Genomic DNA, 15549 nt, shown 5'->3' with positions numbered 1-15549 from the left:
TTTCTTCTTCAGTTTTTGAGGGAAGGCCTCTTTAGGCCATCACAGACAGAAGCTTTGGAAAAACTGTGAGACCATTTCAGTTCTCCTTTGTGCCAGGAGGATAGCCTAACAGATAAAGTGCTTTCTCCTCCTTCGTTTTCCTTTCCTTTTTTAAGTTAGGGTCTTTCTCTGTCGCCCAGGGTGGAGTGCAGTGGCGTGAACAATGAACACGGCTCACTGCAGCCTCGACCTCCCAGGCCCAAGCGATCCTCCTGCCACAGCCCCCCAAGTCGCTGGGACTACAGGCGTGCACCACCACACCCTGCTAATTTTATTTATTTATTTATTTAGAGACATAATTTTGCTCTTGTTGCCCAGTCTGGAGTGCAATGGTACAATCTCGGCTCACCGCAGCCTCCTGGGTTCAAACGATTCTCCTGCCTTAGCCTCCCAAGTAGCTGGGATTACAGGCATGCGCCACCATGCCCAGCTAATTTGTATTCTTAGTAGAGACAGGATTTCTCCATGTTGGTCAGGCTGGTCTCGAACTCCCGACCTCAGGTGATCTACCCACCTCGGCCTCCCAGAGTGCTGGGATTACAAGCATGAGCCACTGCACCTGGCCAACTAATTTTTCTATTTTTTGTAGAGATGGAGTTTTGCCATGTTGCCCAGGCTGGTCTCATACTCCTGAGCTCAAGCAATCTTCCTGCCTCGGCCTCTCAAAGTGTTGGGATTACAGGCCTGAGCCACTGTGCCAGCCCTGCGCTCCCCCCCCTCCTTTTTTTTTTGCTTCCTGGTAGTAACTGTTCTTCCTGGAAGAGCAGAATCACAGGATTCAACGCCAGCCATGACCTTGAGAGAGAACTGCCTATCCTAGCAGGAGAGCATCTGGAACCCACCGAGGGCATGGATTCCAGAGACCCGTTGGGTCACTGCATCTTGGGATTGAACATTTTAACTTTTCTTTATCACCAGCCACAGTCTCTCCTCTTTAAGCCCAGGACCCATTGGTGGGCCATGGGTGGGTTTGGGGAATAACATATTTGTATCCTTCCCATGCTGCTCAAGTGGGTATTAGGCAGTTGACCAACACTGCCAGCGAGACCTGAGCAGAGCTGAGAAATGGACAGTTTGCCTTCTGGCAGCCTGTCCACAGAGAGAGGGGCCATCTGGTGTCATTAGAGCCATGGAGGAGCACCAGTCACTGTTGAGATGCTGCCCAGCACCCAGGGATCGGGGAGAGATCCCCTGGCTTGCCCCTCTTCCCACTCTTCCCATCCCAGTGCCTCTCATTGGCTGAACCTAACCAGAAGCCAGGGAGCCTGGAAAACAGTTTGCGGCATCAAATTTCACCCTACCTCATGCTGCAGAGCTAAGCAGAGCAAGAGTAGGGAGTGGATCTGGGCAAACAGGCAAATGACTGGCATGTTCCCTTAATTCCACTTCAGCTACAGTTAATTGCTAACCATTCTAGAACTTTTGTGATAGCAGGAAATTCTTTAATCTCCTTCATCTAGAAAATGCCTCCTCTTTCTTCAAGACCAGCTGAGATGATTTCTTCTCTGTGAAATCAGCACAGACACCTCAGAAATTGTTAGCTACCCCTCACCTAGGCTGTACCAGTTCTTTGTCGAAATCTCTGTTTGTGGTACTTGCCAGTGGGATATTGTAATTGATCATTTTTGTGCCTTATTTCTTCTGTCCTTGGAGGGACTCAAGGGCAGATGCAACGTCACAGCCTCTGCATTCTCAGGACCTAACCCAGGATCAGTGCAGGGATGTGCAGATGAGTGGGCTGTGGGGTGTCCTGCTCACGGTTTCATGGATGGTGAGTGGCAGAGCAGAGACAGAGGTCTCTGGTCCTGTGCCCTTTTCACTCTGGGATTTTATCTGTAGTAATCAGTAATTCCCCAAGAATCAGAACTTGAAAACCCTGAAGACAAATTTTGTGGACTTATGTCTTATGCACTATAACATAATATATTAAAAAATTCCCCAATTTTTCAAATCTTCATTAATCCAAACTGGATGTTGGCAGGGGTATGGAGGTGGTATGGATAGACAGACCAGGATCTACCTTTCTTTGTTAAACCTTAAACTCTGCAAAATACGTATCTTTTTTGTTATAACTGAAGGCTAAGCTCACGTTACTTCAGAATGTGAGAATATTTATCATATGTTCTCCAGAAATGAATCCGTAGAGATACGTAAGTAAAGAATGTAAATGGTGGCATCCACAGCTTTCCTTTGGAATTCCTAAAAAATTCTCATGGAAAAGATGCATCAATTTATGAAACAAGAAGATGGCATTTCAAAGAAACTCAGCAAGAGTTCTTAGGGAATAGATGGGATGTGACTTTCTTTTGTCTCTTTTGGCTTGAGTTAACAACTCTTCAGTAGGAGTACCACACTGTACATCCCATTGATGGCAAGAATAAGAATGCCATTGACTGCAGAAAGGTGATATATAAGCTCTATTTTTAGCAGTTTTGATATGTTTTTTTTTTCCTGACTTGCAAGAACTGAGCTTCTTTGTTGTTCCTGTTACGTAAGCTGTTATACACAGAGGGGAAAGATTTTAATAAAATGGAGTGCTTACTCATTTCCACTAAATAGCTGCCTGGGAATGACAGAATACCAGCTGAAAGTATCTAATTAATTAGATAAATATATTTGTTAGGTAAAGAAGCACAGCCTTTCTAGTTCTGCTGTTGGGCTCTCTCATGTCAGTGAACAAAGTGGGTCCAGGCTTGAGGAAGCTTCAGAAGGAGACGGATCCTGCCCTGGGAGGCATCACAGCTCTGTTTATATACCAGAACCTCACCCAGAAAGACACCTCAAGTCCACATCTCATGGCCGAACATAAATGCTTATTTTTCTACAATGTGTTATGAGATTAAAAACCCAATTTCATAAAAACAAATAGTGGACAAGACAATAACTGATTAGAGAGTGAACAAGGTCAGTGAATGACTTAGGCCTGTTGAATAGGTCTGGGAAATACACACATGGATGGGGAGAGGAAGGACAGGGCATTCAGTCCTCTGCTGGCTGTTCAGCAGGAGCAAGGAGACTGTGAGAGTCACATGTGCTGTGTCTGCCAGGACAAAGCCAACAAGACATGGGCCCGCACAGCCATCTAATAGAGCAGTGGTTTCCAAAGTGTGCTTCAAGGGCCCCTGGGGTGCTGGAGCAGCTCTTACTAGGAGGTCACTTAATGGACTCTTACTTCAGGTGAGTTCAGGTAAGAGCCAATTGTGTGCATCTCTTTCCCAGTTCCAGTTCAGTGACCTTTTTCATTGTTACCTTGAAATTAGCCATAGTGGAAGTGTTTAACCACAGAAATCGGCAAATGCTACAAACTGGAGCTTTCCCCCAGTTGAGCAGATTATTAAATGTTTACTAGCACAGCACTGCTTGGGGCTCCCTGACACACTTTCAGGGGATCTGCATGGTCAAAACTATTTTCATAATAGTACTGACATCATTTGCCATTTGTACTCTCCTTTTACAAATGCACAGAGATGTTTTCCTGAAGCTAAATGATATATGATATGCAACAGACTGAATGTAGGAGCAGACATGAGAATCCAGCTATCTTCTATTAAGCAAGACATTAAAGAGATGTGCAAACATGTAAAATGGTGGCACTCTTCTCACTAATTCTTTTGTTTTGGAAAATGGTTATTTTTCATAAAAATATTTGTATTAACATATAATTGGCTTATTGAAGTAAATACTTTTAAAATTCCTCAATTTGACTCTCAAGTATGGTAAATATGAATAGATATAATTTGCGTAAACAAAAACTCTTAGGGGTCCTCCATTAAAAAAAGACAAGATTTTCTTTTAGAGCAGTTTTAGGTTCACAGCAAAATTGAATGGAAGTCTGTTTATCCATTCTTTCTTTCATGGATTGTGCCCTTGGTGTTGTACCTAAAAAGTCATTGTCAAACTCAAGATCATCTAGATTTTATCCTGTGTTATCTAGTAGGAATTTTATAGTTTTGCATTTTACATTCATGTCTATGATCCATTCTGAGTTAATTTTTGTGAAGGGTGTCAGGTCTGTGTCTAGCTTCATTTTCTGATGTAGATGTCCAGTTGTCCCAGCACCATTTGTTGAAAAGATTATCTTTGCATCATTGTTTTGCCTTTGCCCTTTTGCCAAGGGTCAGTTGACTATATTTATGTGGATCTATTTCTGGGCTCTTTATTCTCTATATTCTGTATAATCAAGTATAATAAGTTTTGAAGTTGGGTAGTGTCCGTCCTATGGATCTTTGGCTCCTCAAGTTTTAAGAGTGTTATCTTAGACCAGGTGCTGTGGCTCATACCTATAGTAATCCCATTGCTTTGGGAGGCTGAGCTGAAAGGATTGCTTGTGGCCAGGAGTTCAAGACCAGCCTGGGCAACATAGTGAGACTCTGTCTCTAAAAAAAAAAAAAAAAAATTAGCCAGGCGTGGTGGCACGCACCTGTACTCCTAACTACTGGGGAGGTTTAGGTGGAAGGATCACTTGAGCCCAGGAGTTGGAGGTTACAGTGAGCCATGGTTACACCACTGCACTCCAGCCTGGGCTACAGAGTGAGACCCTGTCTCTGAAAAAAAAGAAAAAACAAGAGTGTTATCTTAGTCTGTTTGTGTTGCCATCACAAAATACCTCAGACTGGATAATTTATAAAGAACAAAAATGTATTTTTCACAGTTCTGAAGGCTGAGAAGTCCACAATCAAGACACCAGCAGATTCCGTGTCTGGTGAGGGCTCACTTTCTGCTCCCAAGATGGCAGCTTATTGCTGCATCCTCCAGAGATGAACACTGTCCTTACATGGGGAAAGTTGGAAGGGCAAAATAACCTAGCTAGTTCCTTTGAGTCCATTTTAAGGTCACTGGTCCCATCCGTGGATACAAAGCCCTCATGACTTAATCACCTCCTAAAGGTCCCGCCTCTTAATACTATCACACTGGACCTTAGGTTTCAATATACGAATTTTGGGGGGGACACATACATTCAAATCATAGGGGGTCCAGAGACCGAAAAGTTGGAGAACTACTGTTGTAGCAAAAGATGGACATACACACAGATGAGTGCCATAGATTCTTGTGTTAGGGAGAGTGCAGAGTGTAGTGGAGGGAACCTGAACTGAGTTTTGTACATCCTACTGCCTTATTCTGGGGACTGAATGAGCCTGTTGCTTTAGGATACATCTCTGAGAGTCCAAATTTAGACACTGTGTGACAGACTTGGGCCTGGCCTCAGAAGAGAATCTCAGAAGGACATAGAATATGACATCAGGGCACAGGATGTGAAGTGCCAACCTCCACAGGAATGAGGGAACACAAGGCAGAGCAGAGCAGTTTGAAAGTGGTTCTTCCAGTTCTCTGAGAGAAAGGTGGGGCTTGGTTATTAGGGCTGTGCATGTAAATAAAATGTTTTGCCTCTTCATCTTCAGAATTAAAACTTTTGTTAAATCCCAAGAGTCAACCATGTTACAGGAGGGAACATTTGTATCTTATACTGCTTACCTACCACCCTTGAAGTTTTGCAGGAAACACTAGGGAAAAGGTTTGGAGCTTTGGTCTCAAACCCCAGGCTTTTTTTTTCTTTCTTTCTTTCTTTTTTTGAGACAGGGTCTCTCGCCCTGTCACCCAGGCTGGAGTGCAGTGGCATAATCATGACTCGCTGTGGCCTCCACCTCCCAGGCTCAAGTGATCCCCCCTGCCTCAGCCTCCCAGGTAGCTTGTGCAAAGGCCCTGTGGCATAGAGTGTGGTGTATTAGAAGAACTAAAACAAAAACAAAAACCCTGTGTGGCTGGAGTACAGAAAGCCAGGAAAGAGAGGTCCAGGATGGTGCTGGACTGGGGAGGATACAGTCTTGAGCCTGCTTAGCATTGTGGACTTTCTCTCAGAACCTGGGAAGCCACTAAAAGATGAAGGGAGATAACCTTACATTGTACTTGACATTTTGAAAGTCTCATCCTGGCTATAGTATGGAGAGTGGATTGGAGAAGAAAGCAATTAATGAACTCATATTTAGTTCAGGTGAGAAATGATGTGGCTTGGTACTTGTCTTAGCTTGGGCTGCTATAAGAAAGCACCATAGACTAGGTAGCTTATAAACAACAGGTTTCTGACAGTTCTGGAAGCTGAAAGCCCAATATCAGCGTGCCAGTGTGGTTGGGTTCTGATGAGGCCCCTCTTCCGGGCTGCAGACTTAACTGCTGTATCATCACATGGCAGCAAGAGGGCCAGGGACCTCTCTGGCCTCTTTAGAGAGGAGGTCTCGCCATGTTGCCTGGGCTAGACTCGAACTCCTAGGTTCAAGCCATCTTCCCACCTCAGCCTCCTGAGTAGCTGGGACTACAGGTGTGCACCACCATTCCCTGCTCTCTCTGTCTCTGGCCTCTTCTTTTTTTTTTTTTTTTTTTTTTTTTTTGAGACGGAGTCTTGCTCTGACACTGGAGTGCAGTGGCGCCATCTCAGCTCACTGCAATCTCTGCCTCCTGGGTTCACGCCATTCTCCTGCCTCAGCCTCCCAAGTAGCTGGGACTACAGGCACCCGCCACCACGCCTGGCTAATTTTTTGTATTTTTAGTAGAGACGGGGTTTCACCGCGTTAGCCAGGATGGTCTCTATCTCCTGACCTCATGATCCGCCCGCCTCAGCCTCCTAAAGTGCTGGGATTACAGGCGTGAGCCACCGCGCCCGGCCTTCTCTGGCCTCTTCTTATAAGGGCACTAATCCCATTCATGAGGGCTCCACTCTCATGACTTCATTACCTGCCAAATGCCCACCTCCTAATACCATCACATTGGGGGTTAGAATTTCCACATATAAATTTTGGGAGGAATACAAACATTCGATCTACCGCAATGGCAGTGATAGATAATGTGAGTAATATATTTGTGTGCAAGGAGTCATTGCCAAACTCAAGATCATCTAGATTTTATCCTATGTTATCTAGTAGGAGTTTTATAGCTTTGCATTTTATGTTTATGTCTGTGATCCATTCTGAGTTAATTTTTGTGAAGGGTGTCAGGTCTGTGTCTAGCTTCATTTTCTGATGTGGATGTCCAGTTGTCCCAGCACCATTTGTTGAAAAGACTTATCTTTGCATAATTGTTTTGCCTTTTCTCCTTTGTCAAAGGTCAGTTGACTGTATTTATGTGGGTCTATTTCTGGGTTGTCTATTCTGTTCCCTGGATCTATTTGTCTGTTCTTTTGTTAGTACTACACTGTCTTGATGACTGTAGCTTTATAGTAAGTTTTGAAGTTGAGTAGTGTCAGTCCTCCAGCTTTGTTCTTCTCCTTCAATATTGTGTTGCTGTGCTGGGTCTTTGGCTCCACAGGTTTTAAGAGTGTTATCTTAGGCCAGGTGCGGTGGCTTACCCAGCACTTTGGGAGGCTGAGCCACAAAGATCACTTGCGTCCAGGAGTTCAAGACCAGGCTGGGCAGCATAGTGAGACCCTGTCTGTATTAGTCCGTTTTCATGCTGCTGATAAAGATATACCCAAGACTGGGCAATTTATAAAAAAGAGAGGTTTAATGGACTTACAGTTCCCTGTGGCTGCAGACGCCTCACAATCATGGCAGAAGGCAAGGAGGAGCAAGTCACGTCTTACATGGATGGCAGTAGGCAAAATGAGAGAGAGAGCTTGTGCAGGGAAACTCCACCTTATAAAGCCGTCAGATCTCATGAGACTTATTCACATGAGAACAGCATGGGAAAGACCATGATTATGTTACCTCCCACTAGGTCCCTCCCACAATGTGTGGGAATTCAAGAGGAGACTTGGGTGGGGACACAGCCAAACCATGTCACTGTCTCTAAAAAAAAAAAAAAAAAAAAAGTTGGTGTTTTTTTTTTTAATTGGCCCGATGTGGTGGTGTGTGCCTGTAGTCCCAGCTACTGGGGAGGGATCAGTTGAGCCCAGGAATTGGAGACTACAGTGAGCCATGATCACACCACTGGCCTCCAGCCTGGGCTACAGAGTGAGACCTTGTCTCTGAAAAAAAGAAAAAAAGTATTAGTCTGTTTGTGCTGACATAACAAAATACCTCAGACTGGGTAGTTTATAAAGAACAGAAATTTATTTCTCATAGTTCTGGAGGCTGGGAAGTCCAAGTTCAAGACACCAGCATGTTCAATGTCTGGTAAACGCTTGCTCTGTGCTTCCAAGATGGTGAGAAATATATTTGTCTGCTTCTAAAAATTTTAACAAAACCTGTGTTTCCATTCTCTCATTGAGTGGAAGAAAAATTCCTACCAGTTTACTTATAATGTCATTAACACACCTGGCTATATTTTGTCCAAGCATATGGCCAAACTGACAGGGTAATTTAGCACCCTGTAAAAGATTGATGGACAAAGAACTGAATCTCGTAGAATCTTGCTAGAAGTCATCTGGTCCAGCCTCTAACCTGAGCACCCCAAAGACATTGCACCTTTGCCGGAGCCCCCTAGTGGCAGGAGGTTGTCACTGTTGTTTCAGAGTCACAACAGAATGACCATGTGAATGATGTACACTAATTATGAGACAAATAACCAAAGCATCTGATGGCTGTAGTTGTTTCAGTGTTTGCACACTTAATTTTCCCTCTCCTCCCCTGACCTCTGCAGAATGGCTTATTCAGAAGAGCATAAAGGTATGCCCTGTGGTTTCATCCGCCAGAATTCCGGCAACTCCATTTCCTTGGACTTTGAGCCCAATATAGAGTACCAGTTTGTGGAGCGGTTGGAAGAGCGCTACAAATGTGCCTTCTGCCACTCGGTGCTTCACAACCCCCACCAGACAGGATGTGGGCACCGCTTCTGCCAGCACTGCATCCTGTCCCTGAGGTGAGTGGGCAGGGCCTGCAATTCTGGCCATGGCAGTCCCAGCATTCAGGTGGCAACTGTGGCCACTCAACTGTTTTCATGGGTTTTGGAGTTGTTTTACTTGGCCACAGAACCATGACTGTAAGGAAGGACTCTCCCAGATCCCCTCTGTGAGGGCCTGAAGAATAATCATTTTTTGGTCACTAATTTACAGATATTTACCTTTTCTTAAAATTCAGACTGTACCTGCTTTGCATGGGACAGCAGACCTAGACACACAGTCCATCATGGGAGCTGGCTGTGGAGAAGGGCTTGAATCTCACAATGTCTGTGTTGTAGTCACCCCAATCTTCCCTTGCCTTGAGGCAGAGGTGCTGTGGCACCTAGAAGGGACCTTGCTGCCATGGATGCTGTCCACTCCTGGGCAGCTGTAAGACCTGGGTCATGCTGTGTTGAGGGAGGATACCAAGAGAGATGTGGAAGCAGGTACACTTTGGGGGGGTTATATAGGAAGCAAGGCAGTCATTTTACCCTGCCAAACTTTGAAAGGGGGTTATTACAGCGCATCCTCATTCCCTCATGTGTTTGTGCCTTCAGCACCTGTGTGTTCTTTGCTGTCATGCTGAAGAGCTACAGTGTGGAACAGGACCCCATGTCTGCCCTCTAGAATGTCCCAGTCTAGAGGAGACAAATGTGGCACAGCGTGATAAACAAAGAACAGGGGGCATTTAGCTCTGTCCAGGGACTCACTGACTGCATCCCAGAGGATGCATGAAGTTTTTCAGGCAAACTGAAAGAACAGGAAGGTGCCGAAGGAGGGGTACAGGAGGCACCTTCTGGGTGGAGGGAACAGCATGTGCAGACAGGGACCAGCCTGCCCAGGGCTAGAGCATGGCTGGAGCCCTGGGGCTGGTCTTGGAAATGCTGTTGAGGTAAACAACTAACTCTGGCTCCATTTTAATTTTTTTCTCCAGAGAATTAAACACAGTGCCAATCTGCCCTGTAGATAAAGAGGTCATCAAATCTCAGGAGGTAAGAAAGTCACTGCTTTTGTCTAGCAGCTCTCAGGGTGATGGAGAAGAAGTCAGTGAATTGGACATTGAGATAGGAGCAGGAGAGTGGTCGAGGGAGACCTTCCTTGGAGTCCATATTCTTCTGCTGTGGGGTCACATCAGACCCTACTCGTAGCCCTGTTTGAGAGGCTTGTTTGGGTCTTTATTGACCACACCCCTCCTCCACCCCAAGTCTCCTCTCCTGCTTCTTCCTCATTCCCTTCCTACACTGGCTCCAGCTAATATATTTCATTATGGTTTTGATTTGCATTTTCCTGTTGGCTAATGAAGTTGAGCATTTTTTCATGTGCTTATTGGCTATTTCTACATCTTCTTTGTTAAAAATGCCTATTTATTTCCTTTGCTCATTTTAAAAAATTGAGTTATTTACCTTTTATTGTTGAATTATAAGAGTTATTTATAGCCTGTAATCCTAGCAGTTTGGGAGGCTGAGGCAGGCAGATCACATGAGGCCAGGAGTTTGAGACCAGCTTGACCAACATGGCGAAACCCTGTCTCTACTAAAAATACAGAAATTAGCTAGGTGTGGTGGTGCATGTCTGTAATCCCAGCTACTTGGGAGGCTGAGGCACAAGAATCGCTTGAACCTGGGAGGTGGGGGTTGCAGTGAGCTGAGATCATGCCACTGCACTCCAGCCTGGGTGACAGAGCAAGACTCTGTCTCAAAAAAAAAAAAGTTCTTTATATATTCTGGATATAAATCTCTTAGCAGACATTTGGCTGCTAAGATTTGCAAATATTTTTCTTCCATTCTGTGGGTTGTCTTTTCCCTTTCTTGACTGTGTGTTTGAGGCACAAAAAATTTTCATTTTGATGAAATCTAATTCATCTATTTTTTTTTCTTTTTTTGGTTGCTTGTTCTTTTTTGGTGTTGTATCTAAGAAACCATTGTCTGTTCCGTTGTCATGAAGACTTTCTCCCTTAAAACTCCTCTTTAAGTTCAGTTTTCTTCCTTTAAGATTCTGTTGCAGGATGTTCAAGCAGAAGCTTTCCTTGAGCCTCTAGTCTGCTGTACACGCATCTTCTCTATACTCCTTATGAGGTGTTTTGCAAATACCTACAACAGGGCCGTGCTGCATTTAGTGTCTGTCTGACCTACTATCCAGGGGTTGGCATACTACAGTCTTGGGACAAATCCAGCCTGCTACCTGTTTTTGTATGGCCTGTAAGCTAAGAAATTCTTTTTATGTAATGGTGGGTGCATAGAAACCCTCATATTTTTGCAACTTTTTGTGAGTCTTAAACTACTTCAAAATAAAAATTCATTTTAAATAATCCAAAGAGGAAAGTTTTGTGACATGTGAAATTCAAATTTCAGTGTTCATAAATAGTGTTTTATTGGAATGTAGCTGTGCCCATTCATTTAAGTATTGTGTATGGAAGAGTTGAAATGTGGCAACAGAGATGATCGTGATGTGGACTATCTGACCCCTTACAGAAAATGTTTGCCGACTCCTAGTTTGCGCTAAAATAGCAAGCCAGCACAGCCTCAGTGATACTGTCTGATAAGTAATACATTTACCCTGGGACAGGAAGCTGAAAGCATCACCCTTGGCCAAGCTTGACCTCCTGACCTTTAAGAATGTGGGGTCAGGTTCACCATGAGATTCACCTAGCTGCAGCCTGGTGCACAGGGCATTGTTACCTGGCTTGTATGTTTAATGGTTTGTCAAAAGCATGTATCTGAGACAGCCTTTTCTTTCAGTGTGGTGTAAGTGTGATATTTCCATTCCAGCTGATGTCTGGAAGTTTCCACCTGCTTTCTGAGATACACTCGAAGACCAAATTAGTAAAAGCTTAATTCACATTGCTGTAAAACTTTGAAGTGTGTGAGACCTATTATGTTTATCTTTTAGGTTTTTAAAGACAATTGCTGCAAAAGAGAAGTCCTCAACTTATATGTATATTGCAGCAATGCTCCTGGATGTAATGCCAAGGTTATTCTGGGCCGGTACCAGGTTGGTATTACTCATGAACGATATCTGCTTTTGCCATTTTTCCAGGGATGTGTGTTGAACCCCTTTATGTGACAGTTACTGAGCTAAGCATGGTACAGGGATTCAGTGAATTGCCCTCAAGGACTCCCAGTCTAGCAATACAGGTGGCTACAGTGCTGTAGCCCACCTACGGCTGAGGTGTGAGTGAAGAGGTTCGTCCTGTATGGAGCGCATGGAGGACATCTTGTATCCACTAGACCTTAATTGTGTGGTAGGGATCGTTGAGCCAAAAGAGAGGGCGTGGGACATGCTGGACAAAACAAACTCAAGAACATGCCATTTTGGGGGAACTGTGTGGGACCCAGGGCATGACTACAGAAAGACACAATTGTGAGGTCCTTCCCCAAAAGCATTTGCTCTCTCACTTGGTGCTGTCGTAGGTGTTTCCCAGCAACTGTGGGACCTGGCCTCGTGGGGTTTATGATCTAACACAGATCACTCAGACCAGGACAGAGACAGGCTGTGGGTTAAAGGTGAAGCATTGATAGGAGAGACAAACCAACAAGGTGTAGGGGAAATGTAAGTGAAGGGGAATTGATGCCTTTCAAATGAAGTGACCCCAGCTGCTCTTCCCTCCAGCTAGGGAAGGTGGTTAAAGGGGAAGCTGGAAGTGTGGCGCTGCCTGGCAGGCCCAGGTCAAGTTTGATCACACTGCAAGTGAACATGACTCAGGCTTCTCTAACTTCCAAGGAATTGCTGAGAGGCTGCTGAAATTTCTCCCGCACACCCACACATTTTGGAACACATATTTCAGATGATTCAGTCTTTTCTCTATCACACCTCCAAATCCCTCAGGGACTGAGCTTATAAATGTGTAAATGATTTCCTTGTTAATCCAGGAATTTATTTGGAGGTTCATAGAACTTTTGTTATGTTTTCATGTGTCTTTTGCCCCTTGTTTTGAATAGTCGAGTCCTAGAGCAAGGCCTTTTTTCCAACTTTGTTGTCACTAAGCCTAAAAAGTAAGTGAGGCTCAAATGGACCATTGAACAGCTTTAGTGACCAAAACTGGCTTATGGAGAGCAGGGCCTGGTTTCTCTCCACCTGTTTCTTTTATATTTCCCCTCATTCCTTGTTTCCCACCCACCCCCTTCTATGGTAAGGTGTAGAATCTTACAGGTAGCAGAGTTTTGATGAATATTGACTGTTTGGGTGAGAGTTGAGGAGTAATATCAACCAATTTTGGAGAAGAGATGGATTCCAACTGTGATCACCATATGATTCTTACTACCAGAGGTGAAGGAGAATAGCTGCATTTGTTTATCTCACTGTCAAAAAACTGTTTGCTTTTTCTTCTGAGAAGGGATCAGCAAACTCTGTTAAGAGTCAAACAATAATCATCATCATCATCATCATAATCATAAAGAGCCAGATAGTAACTATTTTAGGCTTTGCAGGCCATACAGTCTCTGTCACAATTACTCAGCTCTCCCATTTTAGAGGCAAAGCAGCTATAGACAATATGTGAAGGAATAGGTGTGGCTCCTCTCCAATAAAACTTTAATTATAAAAACAAGTAGCAGGCCAGATTTGGCCTGTGAGTCTTCGCTTGCCAATTTTGTCTTAAAGGACCCTCGGGGGGACAAGTTCTCTAACATTTTGTTAACTTGCCAGCATCACAATAACTGCAGTCATTCAAAGGTTTTCACTGAGATATGCCTGCTTTTAAACCTCTAGAATGTTGGCCAGGCGTGGTGGCTCATGCCTGTAATACCAGCACTTTGGGAGGCCGAGGTGGGCAGATTACCAGAGATCAGGAGTTTGAGACCAGCCTGGCCAACGTGGCAAAACCCTGTCTTTACTAATAATACAAAAATTAGCCCGGCATGGTAGCTGGTGTCTGTAATCCCAGCTACTTGGGAGGCTGAGGCAGGAGAATCGCTTGAAACCTGGGAGGCGGAGGTTGCAGTAAGCCAAGATTGCGCCACTGCACTTCAGTCTGGGTGACGGTGCGAGACTCTGTCTAAAAAAAAAAAAAAAACCTAGAATGTCCAGCCTGGCCAACATGGTGAAACCCTGTCTCTACTAAAAATACAAAAATTAGCTGGGTGTGGTGCACACCTGTAATCCCAGCTAATCTGGAGGCTGAGGCACAAGAAGCTCTTCAACCCAGGAGGTGGAGGTTGCAGTGAATGGAGATTGCACCACTTCACTCCAGCTTGGGTGACAGAGAGAGACCCTGACTCAAAAATAAAATTTTAAAAAATAAAAATAAAATAGAATGTGAAGAACCCTGGAATGAACACTGTCCATGTAATCATTCTCTAATATTAAATAATATTAAATAGTATATATAATGTTATATATTATATTACATATAATATATTAAATACTATAATATATATTGTTTATAATAAATACATTATTTACATGTAAATAATTAAATGTTTATTTTTAATAATAAATAACAGAATATTTAAAATAACTTTTAAAATAAAATTAGAGAATGTTTAAAATAAAATTTAAATAACTTATTATTTGTGTTACCTAGGCTGGAGTGCAGTGGCACAATCATAGCTCACTGCAGCCTCAAACTTCTGGACTCAACTGATCCTCCCACCTCAGCCTCCTGTGTAGTTGGGACCATAGGTGTATACCGCAACACTTGGCTAATTAAAAAAAAAAAAATTTGTGGAGACAAGGTATTGGGGTCTCACTGTGTTGCCCAGGCTGGACTTGAGTCCTGGCCTTAAGTGATCCTCCCATCTCAGCCTCCCAAAGTTCTGGGATTACGAGCATGAGCCACCACACGTGGCCAATAAAGTATTATTAATGGTTAAAAATATTTCCTGATTTTACCAGTCTGACCATTCCTAGCTTCTCTTGGGCTTGCATACCTATATTTCCTCCACCTCCTTTTCTTTATCATTTCTGGAATAGCTTACTGTCCCTTCTTTTCATCTTCTTAATCCTTTCCCTTTCTTCCTTGAGTTAGGATATGCCCTTCTCTCCTTTTTTCCTTTTCCTGTGTCCTTTTACCATCTGCTATGCAGAGACCCATACTTGATGCTGGAGGTTGGGATGAAGAGTCCACAAAAGAAATAAAAATGTCCTTGAAGAACTGGTAAATTAAGGAAAATATCCAAGAACTAACCTGAGAATATGAACACATTATTAGATCATCTAAAACAAACTTGGTGTACTTCCCTCTTCACCTATCTTCCCCTGTCCTCTGAATTTCCCCCAACCAAGACTGGCTTTCCCATCTCTGGTACAAGCAGCCCTCCCCATGCCCTCTCCTCAGCAGAGGCAGTGGGCAGCATCCCCTGAGAGCCTACCCTCTGCCTTGCCCTGTGCAAGCCTTTCTGCCCAGCTGCCCACCCTGTTCTCTCTCCCTCCCTAGGCCTTCCAGCTGACTTCTTTCCTACCACCCTGGTCAGCAGGTCCCACTGGCCTGTTGTTATCTGTTGCAGGATCACCTTCAGCAGTGCTTATTTCAAGCTGTGCAGTGTTCTAATGAGAAGTGCCGGGAACCAGTCCTACGGAAAGACCTGAAAGAGCATTTGAGTGCATACTGTCAGTTTCGAGAGGAAAAATGCCTTTATTGCAAAAAGGATGTGGTAGTCATCAATCTACAGGTGAAAAACAACACATACAACAGTCATCTTTATGGAGCTAAATTATGCCTGAGTGGTCACAGTGAATCAGGTGGAATGCTAGAAGAACATTCCTGC

At 44.0% G+C, this 15549-nt stretch overlaps 1 protein-coding gene across 4 annotated transcripts in view; it reads left to right on the top strand.

The window, feature by feature from the left end:
- TRAF5 (TNF receptor associated factor 5) overlaps positions 1-15549 on the top strand; it is a 49163-nt gene that overhangs the window by 18853 nt on the left and 14761 nt on the right. For 3 of the 4 annotated variants that reach the window (XM_003814195.4, XM_063597314.1, XM_055108419.1), the window contains exons 2-5: positions 8608-8826; positions 9780-9837; positions 11735-11836; positions 15289-15453. In XM_003814195.4, the coding sequence (XP_003814243.3) occupies positions 8609-8826; positions 9780-9837; positions 11735-11836; positions 15289-15453 (543 nt within the window). In that variant the 5' untranslated portion in view covers position 8608. The remainder of the gene's footprint in view (positions 1-8607; positions 8827-9779; positions 9838-11734; positions 11837-15288; positions 15454-15549) is intronic. The other variant, XM_055108424.2, reaches the window with a different exon arrangement.

This window comes from Pan paniscus, chromosome 1 (assembly GCF_029289425.2).
Source record: "Pan paniscus chromosome 1, NHGRI_mPanPan1-v2.0_pri, whole genome shotgun sequence".
NCBI classification, from domain to species: Eukaryota; Metazoa; Chordata; class Mammalia; order Primates; family Hominidae; genus Pan; species Pan paniscus.
This window is presented reverse-complemented; position numbering and strand designations above follow the sequence as displayed.